The following is a 23368-nucleotide window of genomic DNA, read 5'->3' on the forward strand; positions in this document are numbered from 1 at the left end:
TGCTAATTTTAATGCAGTTTTAAAATTTTTGTTTAGTTTTTCGAGACAGTCTCATATCATAGGCAGGTTGATCTGGAACTCAACTCACAGCAGCCTTCCTGCTGTCTGCTTCCCAAGTGCTGGGTTACACATATGCACTGCCATGCCCAGTACAATACCATTTTTAAGTGGGAATGCACTATAACAATGCCACAGATAAAATTGTGCCATTATTTGTTGGTGTTTGTAGTTTTGGTTTGTTTGTTTTTATTCTTTCTTGAGGATGTTTCTTTCTTTCTTTTTTTTAGTTTTAAAAGGAAAACCTCTAGGGGATGTGGGTTATAAATCTTGACAGTGCCCAGAGAAAAGTAGAGAAGAGAAGAAGAAAGCCTTGCCATGAGAGTTAAGCTGGCATGACACCAGCCACATGGTGGTGAGCCCATGTACCAGAGAAACCATGTAGGCTCTGGCTAACATCTGATGGCAGATATTAAAGAAGGAGGAAAACTCAGAACTCAGAAAGATAAGGCAGACCCAACAGAATCTAATGGCGGCTTAAAGAGACATACGTGTGTGTGTGTTTGTGTGTGTGTGTGTGTGTGTGTGTTTGCTTATTTTTAAGCTACTTTGGAATTCAGATTTTTCAGAAGCCTTAATAATTAATACCCTTTGTCACCACTAGATGGAGTAAAACTTCTATTAGGAAATGAACTTTAATTTTTTATATCGTTTATATTTGCCTGGAAAATCCAAACCATTGATAATTATTTATATATTAGATCTTGGAAACAACTGTGGTAATTGAGATATCTTTCCTGTGTGTCAAAATGGTTAGTTTTTAAATTTAGGATGGGAAATATACTCTTCTGACAAAAATCTTTACAATGCCTTTTCCCTTTGCAAGATTTTAAGAACCAAATAAATGATTAGATAGTCGGGGTTTCATTGTGCCTCAGCGCTAAGGGAATGGATGTGGTTGTCCTCCTCGGGAGAATGCTTGCCCTGGGTCAGCAGTGGCGGGATTCAGTGTAGTAGTAGCTTATCTTTTACTGAGGTCTGTTCTCCAAATCTTGGAAGTCTTTTTTATACTTTTTACACACTGTTGTTAATTTTTCTTTCTGTACAGTTTCCCTCTGTTTCCTAATTGCTTATGATTACGTTTTTAAATTTGTTTTACTATTGTTTTGCTCCTTATAGCCTAATTGCTTAGTAAATAACATGCAAGAGTTATCTCCCTTTGGTTAATAGAGTACTCTGAAAAGCTTGTTTTTTGTTGTTGTTTTTTACTTTTAATTACATTTTTCTTTAAATTTCCTAAATTAAGTTATTCTATCCCTGTTTTGAGTCATAATCCTTGCTGGTATTGAACTCATGGCAATCCTCCTGCCTCAGCTTCCTAAGTGCTAGGATTATAGGCATGAGCCACCATGCTCATCTTACTATTTCTTTTCTCATTATTTTCTGTGTTTATTTCCTCTCCCCACTTGTCATCATTGGCCAAGGTTTTGTGCTTCTAAAACAATACTATATAATCAATATGTTATCAATTGCCAATGTAAATTTGGATTTTTTCTAGGAATCACACTAAAAAAAGTAACAGATGAAATTTATTTTAATAATGTTATGTAATCCAACAATGCAAATTTTAGCTTTCAACTCATAATCAAGTTATAGCATTAATATTTTATATTCTCTTCTTTATATATGAAATTCTATACATTCAAAGTGTTTTCATTGCATTCCAGGGATTTTATTGCCACTACTGACAATAGTATTAGACAGCATAGTTCTTAATCATAAGGCAGTTTTAAGACTGAATACAATGCCTATTAAAGTTGCCAAATATTTTCATATTGTCAGCAGTGTATCTATGGCATAGGTCCTATCCATTAGATCCTAGGGTTATAAGGAACTCGAAGAGTGAGCAAGCTTTTTAAAGACATTGCTGACACAGGATACCTGGGGTTCTGAACTGAGATAAAATAGATTGTGCCACCAGTCTAATCAATGTTTAGATCCCAGTGGCTGTCTTAGTTAGGGTTCTGTTGCTGTGAAGAGTCACCATGACCAGAGCAACTCTAAGGAATACATTTGATTGGATATGGTGCGGAGCATAGCTGCACACAGGCAGACATGGTGCTAGAGGGGAACCAAGAGTTCTGTATCTGGATCTTCAGACGGCAGGAAAAACCATGAGCCAGTGGCCTGGCTTGAGCTTCTAAGATGGTGATGCACTTCCCACAGCAAGCCCACCCCTACTCCAGGTCACCCCTCCTAATTTTTCCACTCCCTATGAACCTATGGGGGGACATTTTTATTCAAATCACCACAGTGGTTTAAAATAATTCTTAATTCCTGTGGTATTTGTTCCCCTTGTCCTGTCTATATAGTCAGGGGATCTCTATTCACACATCATTCAGGATGACAACACTGTCTCAGTCCATATTTTTACATTATTATGGCAAGGAAAAACATTTGTGAGCTACACTTTAAGGAACATTTCAAATAAAAACAGTAAAATATAGGGTTGTGGGTTAACAGTAGAGTGTGCTTCCTAGATTGAATGAGACCTTGGGTTCTCATTCACAATAAAGACCACCACAATAAAGACAGAATCAAGGAAGTGATGCCCATAGCCATTATTCAGCTCCCCTGAATTATGCCTAAGATCTTACAGATAAATACTGGATGTGGAATGGGGAAGGATTGCTACACAAGCATGGGGGCCTGAGTTTAGACCTCCAGCACCATGCAAACAGCCAGGCCTGGTGGCACATGTTTGTAACCCTGTCTCATCTCAGGGATGGAGACAGACAGACCCCAGGAGCTTCTTACTCCTTTTGTATTTCAACTTTCTGATCACAGAAATTGGGACTTACCTGCTTTTTGCCTCTGGCTGATTGTACTGATGGTGCAGTTTCACAATGTCCTGGATGTTGCTGGAGCTGGGAGTTTTGATTTGCCTCAACTCTTTAAGTCCACTTCATAACAGTGTTGGATAGTTTCTGCTTTGTGATATTTGTCAGAAATGTAATGTTTGTCAGAGCAATAGTGATGAGACTGATGAATAGAGTAAAATTTGTGGACATGTTCTGTTCATTGCCTCTTCCCTTGTGTCATTGATGATTGCTCTCCAGGTTGTATTAACTGCTGATGCCAAATGGAGACTATCTAATGTGAGCATTCCCTTTCTCTCCCTCCCCCTCTCTCTTCCTTTTTTTCCCTCTTTCCCTCTGTCTCTCCCTCTCCAGGGTTTCTCTTTCTAGTCCTAGCTGTCTTGGAACTCCATTTGTAGACCAGGCTGGCCTACTCACAGAGATCTGCTGCCTCTGCCTCCCAAGTGCTGCCATCTGTATCTCTTTAACAGCTGATACGCTTAGATAAATTTTCTGACTACTTAAAAGAAATGTTTGAGTCCATTCCTTTACTTACCGGTTTAGAAAATGAATTCATGCCTTAGCAATTTGCAAAAGCATTTAACAGTGTTAGTTGTTGGGTTTTATGAGATAATGGATTTTTATATTTGAGATGTTATCAAATAATTGTTATCATTCATTTTGATACTCACATTATCACACCTTTGTCCTATCATATTTGGCCTGGGCATCTTCTCAACATGACCCTATCAGTCTTTGATAGCTCTCTTGTTTTTAGTCATCAACATTTTCTGGCCCATTAAGTTTACTTGCTGTCCCAAGCCTGGCTGCAGCCATTTCTCCAGAAGCCATGGTTCCTATTAAAAAGCACTCTGGGATGTGTTGGTTCTATTAGTTCTCCTGGGGTGTCTTTGCTTGTACACATTTCCAGTAGTGAGAAAGATCTCTTACAGTGTTTCTCATTCTGAGAGTGAACAGTGTGTTTTCTTAAGACTTACTGCCACAATGGGAAACTTGTAACATTACATTAGACAACCATTGTTTTTATGTACAATTTAAAAACATCAGTGTGACCTAATTTCATTCTTTTGAGTATGTTGTAATCCTTGATTTGCTTGAGTTTTATTTGACAGGCTGATTTGAGCCAAAGAAATTTTTTTTTCAAAATGATAAAATGAAACCATATCACAGTAAATAAGTAAATGAAAATCTTACATTGCCTTCTTTTTATTTTCATAAATTTTAGCAAAATCAGTCAAAGGTTCTATAGACTTAAAATTTTTCATTGGGATGAATATAATATTTTACTTAATATAACTACTGAAAAACAAATTATTCTGTCCCTTTACTTTTTTATTTAAATTAAAAACGATTTTATTTTACATACCAATCCCATTTCCCTCTCCCTCCTGTCCTCCCATGCCCCCACCAACCTCCCAACTCTGCTCAGTCTACTTAACTTGCTCAGACCTAGAAAAATCATTGATACCTCAAAACCAAGATGATTACATCACAGTGTATCAGTGTAACTGATACTTTCTCTTTCTTATTCACCATTCTTTTTATCACCTACAAATAGCCGTGTTTTATCTTATCTCCTCACCCCATTTCCCCAAAGGGAAAAATTTATTTGACTCATGGTTTGAGGGGATGCAGTTCATTGAGGCAGGGAGGGTGACAGGACCAGCTTCTGCCATGGTATCTGCTTTCCCCATCGTGTCAGTGTTTAGGAAACAGGAAGTAGAACTGTAACCCAGGTGGACCCACTTCCTTCCGCAACTTGACCTTATCCCCCAATGCTTTACAGCCTGACAAAGCAGCACCACTAGCTAGGGGCCAAGCATTCAAATATGTGAAATAGGAGGAACATTTTACATCAAACCATGCTTTACCTCTTAACTGCTGTTGAACAGAGTGAACCTAAAATGTGAACAAAGCCACAGGCATAGTATGGAAATGGAGGGAAAGGATAGAAAAGATGTAATTTGGTTTCACCTGTTGTCTGTATGGGCTCTGAAAAAGAAAGGAGCGAAAAACTAGTAAGCCTCATGTTAGTAAAGTTAGCCCAAAGCAGAGAAGGGTAACCAAAGCTAGTCTGACCCACCCTTAGAATTTATGTGAAAAGAGGTGCTATTATTCCTGTAGCTTTAACCTTTTAAAAACATAATTGTAACTATTAAAAACATAATTGAATATGAGGGGATGTTCTGAAATGTGTTAGTAAAGTATTTGCAATGTAATACTATTTTTAAAGGAAAAATGTTCTTTATAAAGAAATGTCTATTCTAGGAGAAGCTTAATATGATGTTCTCTGTGTATTTGAGATTTTGATGACTTCTATTAAAACACATAAACAGTGATCACATGTGTGGATGATGGAGGACTGGAAGAGCACCTGTTAAACTATATTCTGTAATGTGCTTGGAAATACTGGAAAGGCCAGCAACACCGGTTAATTTCCGTGTCTGGGAAATGTGGTTTGGAGACTCAGAAAACAGTTACTTTAAACAAGTTTACTGTTTCCTAGGATTTCCACTTAAACAGAGTAAATTTGGAAGAATCTGCAGGAGTGGAAAATTCTCCAGCTGGTGCTAGACCAAAGAGGAAAAACAAGAAGTCTTACGACTTAACTCCAGTTGATAAATTTTGGCAGAAGCATAAAGGAAGGTAAATGAGAAAATATCAGTAATTAAAATGTTTATATTTTAAACAGAACTGAAGAGCTGCCTGACCTAGGACACATACAAAGGTCATTGACACAATCAGTGACAGCACTAATTGAATCTGACATTGTTGCATGTCAATAGTGTTCTGCTTCTTTTTTTATTTTTTTAAAGTGGGATGCATTTGGAGAATTTTAAATATCAATATACTTAAATACCACTGATACTATGTATGAACAAGGACAAGTTGTTACAAATGTTGTCATTATTTGCTCATATTTTACTTTGATCATGAGTTAAAACTGAAGAAACGAATTAATTCCCCTGTGCCAGGCTATATATACCACTCCAGATTCATACCCACAGGATTCCATATACCACCACAAAGATACTTATACGTCCATGTTATTGATGCTCCAATCACAACAGCAAGGAAACAACACTAGATTACATGTCCACCAATAGATGAATGGTTGATTAAAAAAAACATCACATCGTGAGCACACACATAATGGAATCTTATTTACTGTTAAAAAATTTTTTTCTTCTTGACTCCTCACTTCATTAGTTGTTTGTAGGGCCATTCTTTTCAAACACTCACCCTGAACATTGCACAGGTCTTCCTGACATCAACTGCTGGCTCACAGACTGTGTGATAGGAAAACTTATGTGGTTGTATTTTTCCATTTTGTTCCATGTTGTCCCTCATACAAACCCCATACTATATACATGGGGAGATGGAGCCTGTGTCTAATTAAAAAGCCAAGAGGTTCATTCAGTCATAAGAAACAATGAGTGAAAAGATGACAGTGATTTGCCACATGATGTAGAGTGATGTGGAATCCCAATGCTGTCCTTTTAAAGTACCTGATGGAGTCAGTGACTGCTGTAAAAATTGTCTATTATGTCCGGAGAAGTTTTCAACAAAGAAAACTTTATTTCTCTAAGAAATAACAATACTTTACATTGATGATATTGGAAGCATTTTAAATGTGTGTCTATAAAGATATAGGTCTGTTTCTTTCCTTGATCTGTGTGCTTTGGAGCCTCACCTTGTATTGCATTTAAAGAGGAGTAGCATATGGGTATAATTTAACATGCTGGGGGGGGGTTGTATGTGTAAATTTTTTTATACTTAGAACTTGAAAAAAATAAAAAGAAAGCAATGTGGCAGTAGCAAGGATTTGGCTTCTCAGCAGGAAGCTGTTGCTGTCTTTTCCTGACTATGCTACTTTGAGATATTATTAAAATTTTTAACTAATCTTTCCTTTAGAATTCAGTGTCTCCATTTTCCCCTGTAATGGTGGCATACTTGAAATTACATATCTTCAAAGAGGCATTAAAGGAGTATGGAGATGTTGGAAGTACTCTTTTTACCAGGAAGGATACTAAGAGTACTAAATTAAGGATGCTATTTTTTATGAAATGTTGGCATTATAATTGAATGGTTCCTCTGACATCTACTAATTTTGTTGGTAATATTCATTTATACTTACTTGCCTTCCTTTGATTTTCAGTCATGTAAATAAATAATAAAACACATTTTTGTTTATACAATATACAGTTGAAGAGACTTAATGTGATTTCATTAATGAAAAGGTTAGAAGTAAAATTTAATTTTGTTCAGATTTCTGATTATGATACTCATGTTAAAATTACAGTTATATTTATGTTTTTTGCCCATGTTATATATAAAATATATTCAAAACTGTTTTTAAAGTAATACTCTTGAATATATTTCAAAATATACTTGCAAGACATGAATCTTTTACTGTCATACTTAGAGTGTTAATCTTGTGCAATGTATTTCAGTCCATTCCCAGAAGTCGCAGAATCAGTTCAACAAGAACTGGAATCCTACAGAGCACAAGAAGATGAGGTCAAACGACTAAAGAGTATAATGGTAAGATCCTGTTTGCATCCTGGGAACAAAGGTAAAGGAAGGACATTGCAGAGGTTAACTAAAGTGTCTACTTCCTTCCCCCCCCCCCCATAAAAGTTCAAGGCCATTTATCACTTGAATAACAACATAATTATTATCAGCTTACTCATGGGTGTTTGTTTTTGAGGAACTGTCTCACATTGGAACATAGGCTAGCCTCAGACTCTGGTAGTCCTGCCTAATCCACCACACCCAGCTTCAGTATTCTTTTTCAAAAACAAATCTAAAAATTAAGAGGAAACTGTATTTTAAGAAATGGGTTGTGATTTGAAAAAGATAGAAGTAGTAGTATGTACAGAGATGCGTTACCCAAGATCACTCGTTCTTCCATACTGTGGACAGACTTCAGCTGTGACATGGAGTCCTGTATCTCACCTGCAGTAAATGTCTGGGCATTTCTTGTTTGACTGTGCCAGCCGGTCCTTTACTTACTTACTCTCCTGCTAAATGGGTGGCTACTAGAACCTTTCTGCAGTTGCCTAAATATGTGTGCTCAACCCCTCGAAGGATACTGTTCATGCTAGGTGACCCAATATGTTATTGCTTATCAACAATCTTTGGGATGTGTTGGCTTTCGTTTGGACCTGCGAAGTTAAAGTTCTAAGAGCCTTTTCATCCCTTCCCAGGGACTAGAAGGAGAGGATGAAGGAGCCATCAGCATGCTTTCTGATAACACTGCTAAGCTCACATCAGCTGTCAGGTAAGCAGTCTTCCCGATGATGAGATTGGCTTTTATTAATTATGGGGAACATTAGGTAATAGCAGTTGTGCCTTTGAATTTGAAGAACGGAATGCTCTGAACACATTTAGCTGATTTCTGTTCCTGTCAGATACAGCAAGTAACTGCCTCTCTGAATAGTTAGATTGGAGTAATTTTACTAGGAAAATTATATTGTAATAAAGTGGGCCAGTCATTGTTAATTTTTCTCTTCCTACCGCTATTTTCTTAATTCAATTGAAACAGGTTTTTAGTACTTCTAAAATTATAGGTAAAAACATGTTCCCATTAATGTCATTTTATTCTAAACCCATAAACACTGGAAGCAGAATGTGAAACTATAGAAGTAATGTGTTGGCACCAGACTATTATAAGATAATGTTCACCTGTATTTTTAAAGTGATGCATATGGTATGTGATCAAGCCTGGAGCTCTAGTTCAGTTGACAGCTTAACTTGTCACTTTGGTTCAGTGTTCTGAGTTTCCTCATGAAGCACCAGGCAGGAGTTTTATTGAGGTCTGCATTACTTTCTTAGAAATTTTGTGGTTAATTTTCAATTTTTTGTAACTTATAGTTCTTTGCCAGAACTCCTTGAAAAAAAAAGACTTATTGATCTCCATACAAATGTTGCCACTGCTGTTTTAGAACACATAAAGGTAAATGTAACTTTTTCCCTCCACAATCCACTGCTATATGTTCATATCTCATTGAGCGTCTGTTAACATTGTAAGGTATAATTACAGGAAGCAGCAGTACTGTGTTCACTGTCTGCAGATGAGGGAATCTCAGAACCCAGGAAGACCACTTTACTAACTAGTAGTTGGGCTGTGATACTGTCTATGCTGCAGAATCTCAACACTATTTCTACACATACTGTGCTTACTCTGTCAATAAACAGCCATGTATCTTACCGCCAGCAGTGCAGATTCTTAATTCCATTTTGGCTGTTGTTCTGTGTTTGACATGGTTTCACAGTGTAACTCAGACTGACCTCAGACTTGCTGTCCTTCTGCCTCAGTCTTGTTATATATCCTTTTCTGTTGTTCTCGTAATTATTGCTTTTCTCTGTCTTCTGGCCATCATGAACCAAGGTTCAGTGGCTCTAAATCAGTGTTTCCTAACTATCCTGTAATATCAGCTGCTGGTCTAATTTTACATTTTTCTAATAGTCACATTAAAAGGGAAAAATAAGTAAAATTTATTTTAGTATATTGAACACAATCATTAGTGTCCAAAATATTAGTGTTTCAACACATATTCTGTTTAGAACATGAAGTATTTTATATCCTCTTTTATATATGATGTCTGATAAGTTCGTAGTATATTTACAGTCATATCTGCCTCAAACCCTTGATCTTCCTGGCTTCTCCTCCCAGGAACTGAGATTATGTACCACAACATCAAGCACAGAAATTCTTTTTGATATGATACTGCCTAAAATACACACTAATTACATGACTCATTTGTGTAACTGGATCCTGAAGTTTTTGGCTTTAGATGTCTTAAAACACCTTACTTCCCTTATAAGAACGTGATTGTTGAAACAAATACATTGAAGTTTATCAATATGGTCTTCATAGTTCTTTTTCTTATTTATAGTTACCATGCATGAGCTTGCTTGATGAGTTCTTCAGAATTCTGCTGTTGTTAGTTCTCAAGACATCCAGTTAAATCCAGTGACCAAATAGGCAGACTTGAGGACTGGCTTTCCACTCAGTATGAATCATTTGAAACACTCTGGAGATGAGAGTACGTGCTGCTTACCAAAGATGCAGAAAGTACCTTTTTTTTTTTTTTGAGAAGGAACTTTGGCATTTTATTTGTTAATCATTTAAAAAAGCCAAAAAGCACTAGAAAAGAATTAATACATAAATAATGGCTATTGTGCAGTATGGACTTCAGCCTGCATAATTTCTATTAAGCTGATACCTTGATAACATTGATATCTTTCACATCCTCATAGATATAAATGTAATTGTGCAGTCCATCAGTGTTTCTGTCAGTGTTCCCACTTCCTTACATTGTACCTCTCTCTGTTAGCTGGCAAAAAGCTATTGCACCTGTTTATCTAAGATCACTGTCTCCTACAGAGATAACATACTGTGTAAACCAGGGGGAAAAACCTGCCTCTGCCTCCCTAATGCTGGGACTAAAGGCGTGCGCCACCAACAACTTGCTCTGGTATATATCTAATAAAGTATAATTATGTAATTGAATTTGTATGATCCCTTCAACCAACATTTTTTGACTATCCAGTAGAAAAGAACGTTGCTTACAAGGCTAAAATGTAAGACAGTAAATCCATTACACAAAGTAAAAAGTTAACTCCCTAAACTTTATATATATATATATATGTTTTTGAGACAGGATTTCTCTATATTACTTTGGAGCCTGTCCTGGAACTAGCTCTGTAGACCAGGCTGGCCTTGAACTCAACAGAAATCTGCCTGCCTCTGCCTCCCTAATGCTGGTACTAAAGGCGTGCGCCGCCAATGCCTGGCTTTGGTATATATCTAATAAAGTATAATTATGTAATTAAATTTGTATGATTCCTTCAACCAACATTTTTGACTATAAAAAATAAACTCTAGGGGCTAAAGAGATGACTCAGTTAGGAGCACTTGTTGCTCTGGTAGACATCCTAGCCCCCAACATGGTGTGGGTCACAACCATATGTAACTCCAGTTCCAGGGGATCTGATACCCTCTCCTAGCCTCTGAGACAACACAAGTGGTACACAGACATATATGCAGGTAAAACACTCTTACACATAAAATAAAAGAAAATATTAAAAAGCTAGGTATATGACATTTGTTTATAGTTTTGTGAATGCTTTAAGGCTTAACACTGTTCTCTCATTTTTCTTTGGTTTATACGTTTTGTTTCATTATTAAAAGTTTATTGATGATTATATATTATTTTCTGACTTCTTGTAGCTCTAAAAGTCAGGAAAATGCCAAACTCCCCTCCTGTTACTAAAGGTTGCATGACCTTAAGTAGTTAATTGTACCTGTAAAAAAGTTGAGTTTGGTTCTGTATCTTCACAAATGTATCCTTCCACCAAATATCTTTATGAATATAGTGTTTAATAGTAGGTTAGACTAGAATCTTTTGTTTTAGAACATTTTGGTTAAAATAACGTATTTATTCAGCCATGAGTGAATAATGCTGTAAAAATTCTATAGTAAACAAAACAATTTTTTCTTCTTATAAGCATATATTACAATGAAAATAGAATAAATATAGTGGAGAAGAGATGTCAAGAAGTGGTGTTAGAACACCAAAACAGCAAAGCAGATGAATCAAAGAGGCCACAAAGAACAGCTGGCAGGCCAGGTCTGAGGTCAGGTGGTTAAGGAAGTAGGTCCGCCTTGCTGGATGGTGTTTGAACAGCCATTTAGTGGAGACCTCAGAGACGGCCATTCTAGGCAGGAGGAGGAATGGGTGTGAAGCAGTGGGCTTGTTTGAGACTTGGAGACTCCAGTGCTTCACTGAGGAGACAGAGATAGGCGTCCCAAAGGTATGGATTTCAGTATGATGGAGTCACGTGATATATGTTTCAAGCAGCGAGTTTGTTGAGGGAGAGGCGGAGAGTTCTGGAAATAAAAGTAGAAAGCTGTTTAAGGAAAATGATGCCATATGAAGTACACTTTGCATGTGGCAGTCCTTGTGATTGTCATTTCACAACATGATTTGGATGCATTTTCAGAATTGGTTTATGCCAGTAGAAGGTGTCTATGTAAGATTGTTTATTATGCCACCATTCCTGACCTAAGCAGTTCTACTTGAAAGACCCTGTGGTTTTAGGAAAATGTTTTGTCTAGGGTTGTTGATTCTTTAGAAGGGGCATCTTAGGTTAGAACTAGCATGCTTTTATATTTTAAAAGACTTGTATGCAAGTAACCCAGTTGATCAGCAATCAGGAAATAGGAAAACCATGTGTACTAGAAAGAAAACCATTAAAGCAGAGGTTTAAAATAGATTATGTAAAATAAACATTCAACAATAATTCGTTATTAGATCAGAGTGAACTACTTGGGCCACTTAAACCCCCAAGAGATTAGTAAACTTCATTGAGAATATCTTGCCAGTCCTCATCCAGCTACAGTGGCTTTTAATGTTCCACTGAAACATCAATATAGGTGATGGCCAGGACATCTAAAGAAATCAGTTTCCATGTGTCCTGCCTCAGAAAATGATCTAAGGGGACTTGTAAAGTAGCTGTAATCTAAATGTGTGTATATGTGTGTGCATTTATATATACATATACATACATGTAAGTAAAACAGGAGGTATAGTCATGTATTGGCTTTCTGGTCCTGCTTAGTTGTCCTAGGTACAAAATGATTTTAGATGTCTTCAGATGAATTACAGTTGTGCTGAGTAAATCATGTATATATGAATTATCATTATAAAACAAATTCTATTAAAATGTATATAAAAATATATGTTTTTTTCCCTCAAGAGCCCTCTTTTAATGTTGGTCATCTTTTTTATGCTCGTTGTAAGTGTAGAGCTTCATACTCCTATATTTTAAGCACATACAAAGTCGTCTTTGTATGCTCTTTTCACATTGTTTTATATAATAAACTTGAAGAAATAAGGTAAAGTTTCAAAGGTCAGAAATTTTCTGATATTTTACAAATATCAGATGTAGCCCATCTCTTTATTGTCCTTTTTTTATATGTCTTTAGGTGTTTTCTTTGTTATTTTTATTTATGTATTTGTGTGTGTATGTGTTCACATGCATGCTGGTACCCTCAGAGACCACAGAATAAGGCATCAGGTCTCCTAGAATTGGAGTTACAAGTAGTTGTGAGTTGTCAGCTGTGGGTTCTGGGAACTGAACTTGGTCCTCTACAAGAGCAGCAAACTCTCTTAATTGCTGAGCCACTCTCCAGTGCCATGTCTTTGGGTTTTAATTATGAGCCTTCATTTATTTTAGAGTGGTTTTAAGTTTGCCTGAGGAAAAAAGAAAAGATTGATCTTGCCTAGCGTGTGTGAGGCCATTCTTTCAATCAGTAGTGCCATGAGGTGGGATGATATTGAAACGTAAAAACAGTTCCTGAATACCCTGTCACTCACTTCTATAGTTTCTCCCATTAGTAATAGTTTGCATTGATGTGGCATGTTCCGTAAATCAGTATTGATATTAATACATTCTTGTTAACTAAACTCCTTTGTTTGCCTTGGAATTCATTTTTGTGTTGTATATTCTTTAAATTTGATGACAATATGATAGCAGATATCTACTATTACAGCATCACATGGAATACTCGGGGTCCTAAAATCACCCCTGTTCCACTGTTTATCTTTACTTTTCCCCATGCCTTCATCTTCTGCTAGAGACCTGGCAATCATTGATCTTTGTACTGTTTCTGTAATATCGTATTTTCTAAAATGCTATGTCAGAATGTTATAGTGCATGGCCTTTTCAGATTAGCATCTTTCACTTAATATGCATTTAAGATTCCTCTTATCTCTTCATGGCTTTTAACCCCTTTGTTTTATTTCTGAATAGTGTTCTGTTGTGTTCTGTGGTGCTGTTTTGCATTCCCTCTAGCAATAAATCAAAGTTGTGCTCTGTATCTTTCTCAGTATCTCATATTGTCAGTGTTCTGGAGTTGGCCATTCTAACAGGTATGTCATGATATCTTGTCATTTTATTTGCATTTTCTTGGTGACATATAGCACATCTTTTCATATGCTACTTTTCTGGTAGGGTATCATTCATGGATCATTCCTTTGGTAGTGTATCTGAAAACTCATTACCATATCCAAGACTATCCTTATTTTCTTACAATAGGCAGGAATTCTTTCCATCTTCTATTTGTTTTTGATTTTACTGTATGTATGGTCCCTTTCAGTCTGTGTCTAGATGTGTGTGTGTGTGTGTGTGTGTGGCTGTTTACTTGTCCTAACACCATTGATTAAAAATACTATATTAATTGTGTTGATCTTATCAAAATTTATTTAACTGTCTTTCTGTGGTTCCTTTTTGAGGGTCTCTTTTCTCTTACAGTGATCTATTAGTCAATTATTTCATCAATACCATGTGTTAATGATTATAGTAGCTTCTCAAATCTTGTAGTCAAGTAATGCCATTCTTCTAAATTTAATCTATTTCCTTAATCTGTTGTCTGTCATACGTCTCTTGCCACACCACATTATCCTTAAAATTATTTGTTGATACCTACACGATAACTGAATTCTAAGTCTTTGGGTAAAACCAGGAAGGACTGGCAACTGATAGTATTTGATATTTTTCTCTGTGATCCTTTCTTGGAGTTTTTGATGCTAATATAATTGATACAGTTTTACTTTAGGAATCCAGTTGTTCATGCCAGCATATAATCTTATATCCTACAATTTTGCTGTTATTTTCTTATTAATTCCAAGACTTTTTGATGTTACTTGTTTGGGCAGTCTTGTCCTCTGTAACAGAAAGTTTTCTTGCTTCCTACTCATTGAGTATGTTTTTTTCTTTTCATTTCTAATTTACTGTGCAGGCTAGGCCCTTCAGTTGATAGCAGTGCTGAAACATGCTTGCCTTAAACTGGACCTTCTCATCATTGCCATCCTGTTTTCTAGAAGAGATTATAGAAATGTGGTTTGCTTGTTTGGCTGGTTGGTTTTGATCTTATGGTGGGGTTTTGGTTGTTGTTGTTTTATAAATGTTTGGTAGAATTAACTAGTGTATCAGTTCCATTCAGAGTCTGGTGTTTTCAGTTTTTGAGGGCGATTAATTTTTAGTATATTTTAAAAAAATAGACAGTCATATTCATAATATCCTTTTTTCCTTAAATGAGTTTTTTGGTAGATTGTATCTTTCAAGAAATTGGTTTGTTGTATGTGTGTTACCAAATTATTGGGTTTATGGATGCACAGTTGTTCAAAATACATTTTTATGTTCTTAATGTTATTGACCCCTCAAAATGACCTTTCCTTTATCATTGCTGATTTTAGTAATCTGTCCCATTCTTGGATTTCTTGTATATGGCTACAGGCACATCAGTTTAACTCATCTTTTCAAAGAATCAGCTTCTGGCTCCTATGATTTTTTTTTTTCTTGTTTTTTCCCCAGGTTTTCTGCTGCTTTTCTTGTGTTTTTCCCTTCCTTTTTTTAGGTTTAAGTGTTAAACACATTGCTTGAATATATTTAAACCCAACAGTTTTCAGAAAGACTTACCAGCTTATATATTTTTATAATAAAACATCAATAATTAATATTTATTGTTACTTCAAACAGGACAATGCATTTCTAGAAGATCAAGCCCAAAGAAGAATAGAAGAATGTATAAATTCAGCTTCTGTTACCTAATTTCTATTAAGGCTCTTATTGAAAATCTGTTACCATTGTTTAAAAAACAATAACATATTTTCATAAAACAATACCAATAATTAATATTCCATAGAAACAGTATTATTAAATTATAATTGGACTTATATTTACATTTTAAACACTTATCTGTAAAGATCTTTTGTATATATTTAAATTTTTATTACAGATTCTTGTAGATAGGATTAAAATTTGAAGTAGAAGTTAGTATATTGAATAATTAGACATTAAAGTTGTTTCCATATTTTGAAGTAAATTTAGAGCAGCCGTCACAAATGGCACATCAAACTAAAGAGATTAGAAACTCAAGATAGGTGCTGGGGGAGATGGCTCAGATGGAAAACCACATGCGAGCATGGGAAATTGAATATCAAATCCCCATTTAAAGCCTGGCGCAGGCACATATATCCATGCTCTTGGTGCTGCTACCTTGAGATGGGAGGTGGAGACTGGGAATACTCAGAAACTCCCAGGTCAGCTTTGCCAGTGTGTGCAACAGCCATTAACAAAAGAGAACCGGTCTGAAGATGGAAAGTGAGGACCAACACCATGGCACACCTACTCACCTGCACGCTTACCCATAATTATGTCATGCATTTACAAAAATGAAACTCAAAATAGTTTCTAAGAGTTTGCATACATGTCTGAATTTTCTGTCCACCAATATTTTTTAAGTATCGGGTGTTATAATTGAAGAAAATTCTTATCAGAAAGGTTTTGTTTGTTTGTTTGTTTGTTTTTCTAAGACAGGGTCTTTCTGTAACAGTTCTAGCTGTCCAGGAACTAGCTCTGTAGACCAGACTAACCTGGAACTCACAGAGATCCTCCTGCCTCTGCCTCCCAAATACTGTGATTAAAGGTGTGGCTACTACCACCTGCTCACAAAGGTCTTCTAAAAGACATTACTTTGTCACATAATAAAAAAAAATGCTACTTAGCCAACATGAGGATTATATGCCTTTAATTTCAGCACTAGAGAAGCAGATTCAGGTAGATTGCAGTGAGCTTGAAGCCAGCCTTGTCTCCATAACCTGTTCCAGGCCAGATAAGGCCACATAATGAAACATTGTCTTTAAATAGATATATGTAACATATTTGTGTGTATGTGTGTGTGTATTATACATATTTATATAATATATATGTATATATATATATTTACTTACATTATTTATGCCTTAATCTAGAGTAAATTGTATAATGTGAAAACGCAGTATTGAATGTTATTCACATTTATGGATTTCATGTGGCTGGTTTGTGAGGCAACTTTAATGGCCAAAATACAATATTAAAATACAATTTAATGAGAGAAGTTTCATGATTTTTTTAAGGTAATATGGTCTAAGCTTATGGCCTTCTAATTATTCTTAAACAAATAACAGGATTTTGAGTTCCTAAGATTGAAAGATTGCCTATTCTTTAAATAATAGTAACAGATTTTCTATAGGGCCCTTAATAGAAGTTAGGTAACAGAAGTTGATGTTAATAACATTCTTCATTGGACTTGACATTCTAGACATGCATTGTTTTGTTTGAAAGAACAATGCCTGTATTTAGAAACAAGATGGTCAACTAGTGAGGCTTATAGTCTCATAGAAACTGAGAATTGTTACCAGATACCTCACTTTAACTGTGTGCTGCCCTGGCTCTGACAAAGTGAGGTAAAGAAGAAAGGATTGATCTTAATCAGCAAGCTGAAAAATTTGGGAGGGCAAAATGATTCTTTCAGTAGCAGTGCAAAGTGATAGTTGAAAGACAGGCCTCCCAGTGATTTCTTCTCTGTTGTGTTTGTTGCACAGCACTGTATATTTACGTCTACATTGTATGCCACAGTACACATGTGGAGCTTAGAGAATTCATGTCCGACATCAGCTCTCCTACTGTGTGGGCTTCAGGAATCACTGAGTCACCAAGCGTGATAGCAAGTGCCTTTAGCCCAGGAGCCGTCTTGCCAGCCCCATTTTTAGATTATCTGTGTGAGTGAGTGTTCATGACTTTAAAACTAAGTAAGGCCTTGTGTTCCATGGCACAGAAGTGGGTTAAAAAGACCTACAGTTTCCTATTGCTCACACATGAAATCCTTTCCTCAGTCTACCTACTGTGCAAATATCTGCATTTGGTTGTGTCTTAGGATATCCTAACTGAAAACAATTGATTGTGTGTCTCTAGATCACTTCAGAAACTCAATTCAAAAACAAAATACAAACAAAAAGACAGGAAAATAAGTGATCTTACTTGTTGGGAAAAAAAATTAGAAATAATATAATTAGGCTCCCTTTCTGTCTGGCTAGGGTGAAATGTGTGAACCACATTCTACAAAAGTAAGCACACAACCAAAAATATAAAACTAAGAACCTAAATTATATTTAAATAAATGCTTGTTTATAAATTTGATTATTAAAAAAATAGAAACTTGTTAGCAAGATACTCTTACTATATTTTTATTACTTATTATGTTTTTTGCATAATGTTTATTTTGAAACAGGCAAGAAAACTGGATGTATATTTTGAATATGAAGAAAAAATAATGAGCAAGACTACGCTGGATAAATCCCTCCTAGATGTCATATCTGACCCTGATGGTATGTGCCATAAATTCGGGACCATTTACAGGGATGAACCTAACTAGCATTTCAATCTGTACAAAATTCAAGTAGAATTATGTTGTCAGTAAGTCCTAATTACAGGGTAATTAAATGAGCTACTTTCTGCTGGAAAATTTAACAGTTCTTAAAATGGAAAAATGATTGCTAATTTAGCTTTTCTTTGGTAGTGTTTGTAAATGTTTTATACTCGTATCTTCACTGTGATATAGACGGTCCTCAGTTTCTACTCTTTCCAGGAAGATTTGAATGAATGTATCTTTAGGGGATGTTTTCTACTTCGTTTTGGTTTATCAGAATAGCATGAAACAAATTATAACTAAAACTGAATTCTGCTTTAAATGTTCAGGAAATATTCTTTTAAAAACAATGTGGAGTGCTTCACAAACTCTCTACTGGGGAGATGGCTCACTGAATAGTGTGCTTGCCATGCCAGCAGGAGGACTTAGGCAGCTTGGGGCTGCAGGATATGATTATATTCCTAGTGCTGGGTTGAGGAGGACACGGGAGGATCCTGGAACTTGCCATCAGGAGGATCTGGGAGCAGCTCTACCCCCATTAGATTCTGGCTAACAAATGGCATTTCCCATTAGGACCCATCACAAAAGAAACTGATTGCAAGATAGAATAGGGGAATTATAAAAAATGAGTCTAGAACATTTGTTGTACCAGAAACAAATAACAACAAAAAAGAAACATGTCAAAAAGGACCTAGAAGTCAATTTGAAGAGGCTCCAAATCATGACAATTTGACCATCAAAGTAAAAATAGAAGGGGCTAGAGAGGTGCCTCAGTGGTAAAGAGCACTGCCTGCTCTTTCAAAGGTCCTGAGTTCAATTCCCAGCAATCACAAGGTGGTTCACAACCATCTGTAATGAGATCTGGTGCCCTCTTCTGGGCTGCAGTCACACATGCAGGCAGAACACCACATACATATTAAATAAATCTTTAAAATATATATTATAATAAAGCATGAATTAGAGCCCACAGGATAAAAAGGAAGCCATGATTCCATATAGAAAAAAAAATAGATGACATAATTGAAATTGTATAGGCTGCTTACATGATTTCAGAACACTGTACCCATTAATGAGACTTCATCACTGTGATAAATGCCTGAAACAGTTTACAAGGAGGAAAGGTTTCAGGGGTCTCGGGACACAGTCATCTAGCATTGCTGTGGACCTGAGGTGACACTGAACACCATGGCCAGTCACTTGTATTAGAGCAAAACAGCTCACTTCATGGTCACCAAGCTATAAGACCAGTATGTCTTTATACTGCATATCCCAAGTGATCTGTTAGACACACCTCCTGCTTCTCATCGATTCTCAATAGTATCATTTTGTGAGTCTATTGGGTCACAACTCTTAGGAACCAGTCTCTTCCCAAAGGCCTATCATCTGACAGCCAATGCCCAAGTACATGAGCCTGCTCAGGACATTTCATGTTTGAGCCATAGTACTTCTCTACAAATACTTGTTAATTATAAAAGGAGATATAGAAACTTTTCAGTAAAGAACCATAGTAAATATCTCATTAAGTAATCTCATTTAATGTTGTCAGTAATGAAATATACCAAAATGGTGTAAACCTAAGAACTTGACTAAACCTGCTGCTGATCATTCATAGTCAGGAAATAAAGATAAGTTGAAGAGTATCTGATGCTAAATCCCAAGAAGCTTCATGCTTTATCAGCTGTCACATTTTGTTTTAATCTAGTTTTACTATTTGGGCTTTTGTCTTTTGTCTGGTTAGGTAGTTGAATTTTGAGGCAGAGTCTCTCTTTTATAGTCCATCCATGTCTAGAACTTATCATGTAGCCCAGACTGGTCTTGAACTCTGGTATCCTCCTTTCCCTGGTCTCCCAAGTTCTAAGAGTACAGGCATGCTCTTAGTTTTTATTGTCTGATGAAATACACATGATAGTTTGTCTTTACATCTTAGGACACACTGTTTAGATAGGTCATGTATTAAGGCCACTACATCATCACTTTTCCTCCAAAGTGCACCCTGTGGAAGAAGAGGGATCCATGAGTTTCTCTGTAAAGTCTGGGCCTTGAGTTATAGTAGTAGGGTATCAGGGACTTTCTTTGAAACCATAGTTTTGTCTTAAAATTTGAGGTAAATATACTCCATCTCATGTTTTCATATGTAAGTATGCTTGTCATTGCTTTTCATAAACCTTGTAGAATAAAAGTCTTTGGAGGGGACAGTTAGGTTTAGGAAATAAGTTATGTGATTTCATTTAGCCATCAGATCTCATAACCCCACATCTAGGGCAGTGACACCTCTGTCAGGACAGTCCTACTCACCAGGTATCCTGAGGTAACATGCAAGCATACCGTGCCATCTGAAAGATGCTGTTTAGAGTTGTATGCTTACCCTGCCTGCATCCTTCCTTTGCTTTTGTAGTTGATACCTGAGGAGACATGCCCGCACTCTAGGCAGTTTGGAGACAGATGAGGTGTCTGTAGTCACTCCTCTAGATCCACCTATCGTGTTTTCAGTTTCACATGGCTGTGGGTTTTGTACTTCCTACTTCATCTCAGCTCAGTAAGAGTGCATTTTGTTTTGTCATATTTATACATGCCTTTTAAGGTTCTTCTAAATTTTAATTATAATGTTCAATAATCACAATTATAAGTTTTTTTTTTCATTCTTCTTCCCATGTAGCAGGAACTCCAGAAGACAAAATGAGGCTGTTTCTTATCTATTACATAAGTGCACAGCAAGCACCTTCTGAGGTATGTCCATTGACACTGTTGAGAGGAAGGGGTGATTATTTGCAGTTCCCAGTTAGAGTTTCAGAAAAAAGAAATAAAGGATCACTGAAGATATGCTATTTCAGTTATTGAAAAATTGTGCAGGCAGATTCTGTCTAGTGCAGCGCTTTATACCAATGCTTTTGTCACCACTTGGGAAATGCTTGACCACTGTCTAAGTTGTTGAAATATGAACAGACTTGAAGTGTAAAAATTCTTCTGAAAAATAACTGTTCTAAACTAATGAGCCTGGTTTGCTGGTCTTTTCAGAAAATTGGTTTCATATCATTTTGAGATTGTTTTAAAACTAGTGACTGTTATAGAACGTACCCTGTACTGTATGTGTTCTGTAAAGGAAAGTTAATTGGAGAGCATGGAGTCTTCCTTATATTAACCAAGTATAGCTTTACATAGTAAGCTGTAAGCATAAGAATCCCCAAGATGCCATTAAGAGATAATTCTTTATACTGGCTTTGTTATTATTATTTTAAGTTGTAGATTTTCCACTGGTCAATGAATTATTAGCATGTTAAATCAGTATTCACTTAGGGCCCTTTTACTTTGCTATAGACTGTATTTATCACTTAACTTTTCTTCTAATTAATTTAGAAAGAAGGTGTGTGTGTGTGTGTGGTTCTTCTTTTCTAGGAAAAGCTTTCCCATCAATTTATCTGATAAGAAACAAATTTACCTGTTTTGTAAACTTTGATGTCCTGCTTGTAATATTTTAAGATGTATTTTTAAACTTAATATTGCTATAATTATTTTTAGTAAAGATTTTCATAAACTTTAATGATCATTAAGAGGCTTAAATCATGATTACCAATATCAGCTTAATCATCCTGAAAATACAAATAAATTAAAATTTTTCATTGATGGTGAGCTTAAGTTTTCTCTTGACAGGCCTGGAAGATGGCTTGGTCCATAAGGTCCTTTCATATCATTCCAGCATGAGGACCTGAATCTGATCTTAGCATCCATGTTTTAAAAGAAGCCAGGCTTGCACCTGCAATCCCAGCACTGGGGATGTGGATTTTTCTGTGATGTCTGTCCCACATACTCACTAGGACAGTCATTTAAGATACAGCTCCAGCTGATATGATTGCCTAACATTTAAACTCACGCCTTGTATTAGAATCTTGATTAATCAACAGCGAACACAATTTTCTGTGAAAGAATGATGTTTTATTGTAGAGTTCTTTTCTCGTTGCAGGCTGATTTGGAGCAGTATAAGAAGGCTTTAACAGATGCAGGATGCAGCCTTAGCCCTTTACAATATATCAAACAGTGGAAGTAAGTCAATTATTTTCACTTTCCTATTACTTAAGGTAAGGTCATATCTCAAATTTTGTTCCCAAGAAAATAGGAATGCTGGTAAGAAGGCTGAACAAAGTCAGGGTGAATTTCTGTGTCCAGTGCGTAGTATTTCCTTCTCTGGCCCACCATATGCACAACTTAAACCTACATAAAAGTGTAATACCTTTTATCCCCAGATAAGCTCTATATTTTTCTTATTGATGTGTAGAGAAAGTAAGAGGTGAAATCTCAAAACCACTAACTACCAACTAAGAACAGTACCAAATTTGAAAGACATGGTGCCAAGAAAATGGCAAAATTAGTTGGTGCATTTATAATCTGCTAGTAGAAATATATTATTTTCTAGAATGCTATAAAAGGTTTTCACCTCCTTTTACTTTCAAGATTTTATCCAAAGAAGTTATTGGAACCATAACATTTTAGTGGTAAAAGCCAACCTAAGTGTCCAGCAATAAACTGGGTAAATAAATACATGGAGGTACTTTAGACTGCATGGTGGTACCTTCTTGTAATCCCAGCATCTGAGAAGCAGAGGTGGGATATCCATCACAAGGTCAGTAGCAGCTTGGGCTACCTTGCAAGACCTTGTCTATCTGTTTATCCTTCCTAAAATTGTAGCATTTTTATAATGGAATCCAACTGAATAATTAAAAATTGTGATAGAAGACTTAATAGTATTGTAACCATTCCTGTTACTGTGCTAAGAGGGGGAATAGCTGTTTGCAACAGTATTTGTTGATTAACTTGATAAATACTCTCAACTCCCCAGATCTATAGCTCTGCATCCATGGGCTACAAGTATTCTGGGAAAAAATTCCTAATCTTGTAGTTTGGCTTTTTGTTTTGTATTTTTTTTCCTTGATGCTGTTCCCTAAACAATACAGTATTACATAGCCTTTATATTATATTATGTATTATACATAATTTAGAGATGGTTTAAATTATAGAAGACAACATATTGAAGTTGTGTGGAAATACTACACATTTTGTATAAGGGACTTGAGCATTCAAAGATTTTTATGCTTTTGAGGATCCTGGAACCAAACCCCCAGAATGCCTAAAGATGGTGGATATGCATTGTCATTGAGTTTACATATATTGAAGGGACAGTTAACAAACACATGAAACAATGATGTTGAACTATACTGAATGATTCAAAGACAATCAA

General features: G+C 36.0%; 1 protein-coding gene across 2 annotated transcripts in view; it reads left to right on the top strand.

The window, feature by feature from the left end:
• Scfd1 (sec1 family domain containing 1) overlaps positions 1-23368 on the top strand; it is a 72972-nt gene that overhangs the window by 28656 nt on the left and 20948 nt on the right. For both annotated transcript variants that reach the window (XM_051195804.1, XM_051195805.1), the window contains 7 exons: positions 5383-5522; positions 7331-7421; positions 8087-8160; positions 8754-8835; positions 18001-18097; positions 20795-20865; positions 22097-22176. In XM_051195804.1, the coding sequence (XP_051051761.1) occupies positions 5383-5522; positions 7331-7421; positions 8087-8160; positions 8754-8835; positions 18001-18097; positions 20795-20865; positions 22097-22176 (635 nt within the window). The remainder of the gene's footprint in view (positions 1-5382; positions 5523-7330; positions 7422-8086; positions 8161-8753; positions 8836-18000; positions 18098-20794; positions 20866-22096; positions 22177-23368) is intronic.

Source organism: Phodopus roborovskii, unplaced genomic scaffold (genome assembly GCF_943737965.1).
Source record: "Phodopus roborovskii unplaced genomic scaffold, PHOROB, whole genome shotgun sequence".
NCBI classification, from domain to species: Eukaryota; Metazoa; Chordata; class Mammalia; order Rodentia; family Cricetidae; genus Phodopus; species Phodopus roborovskii.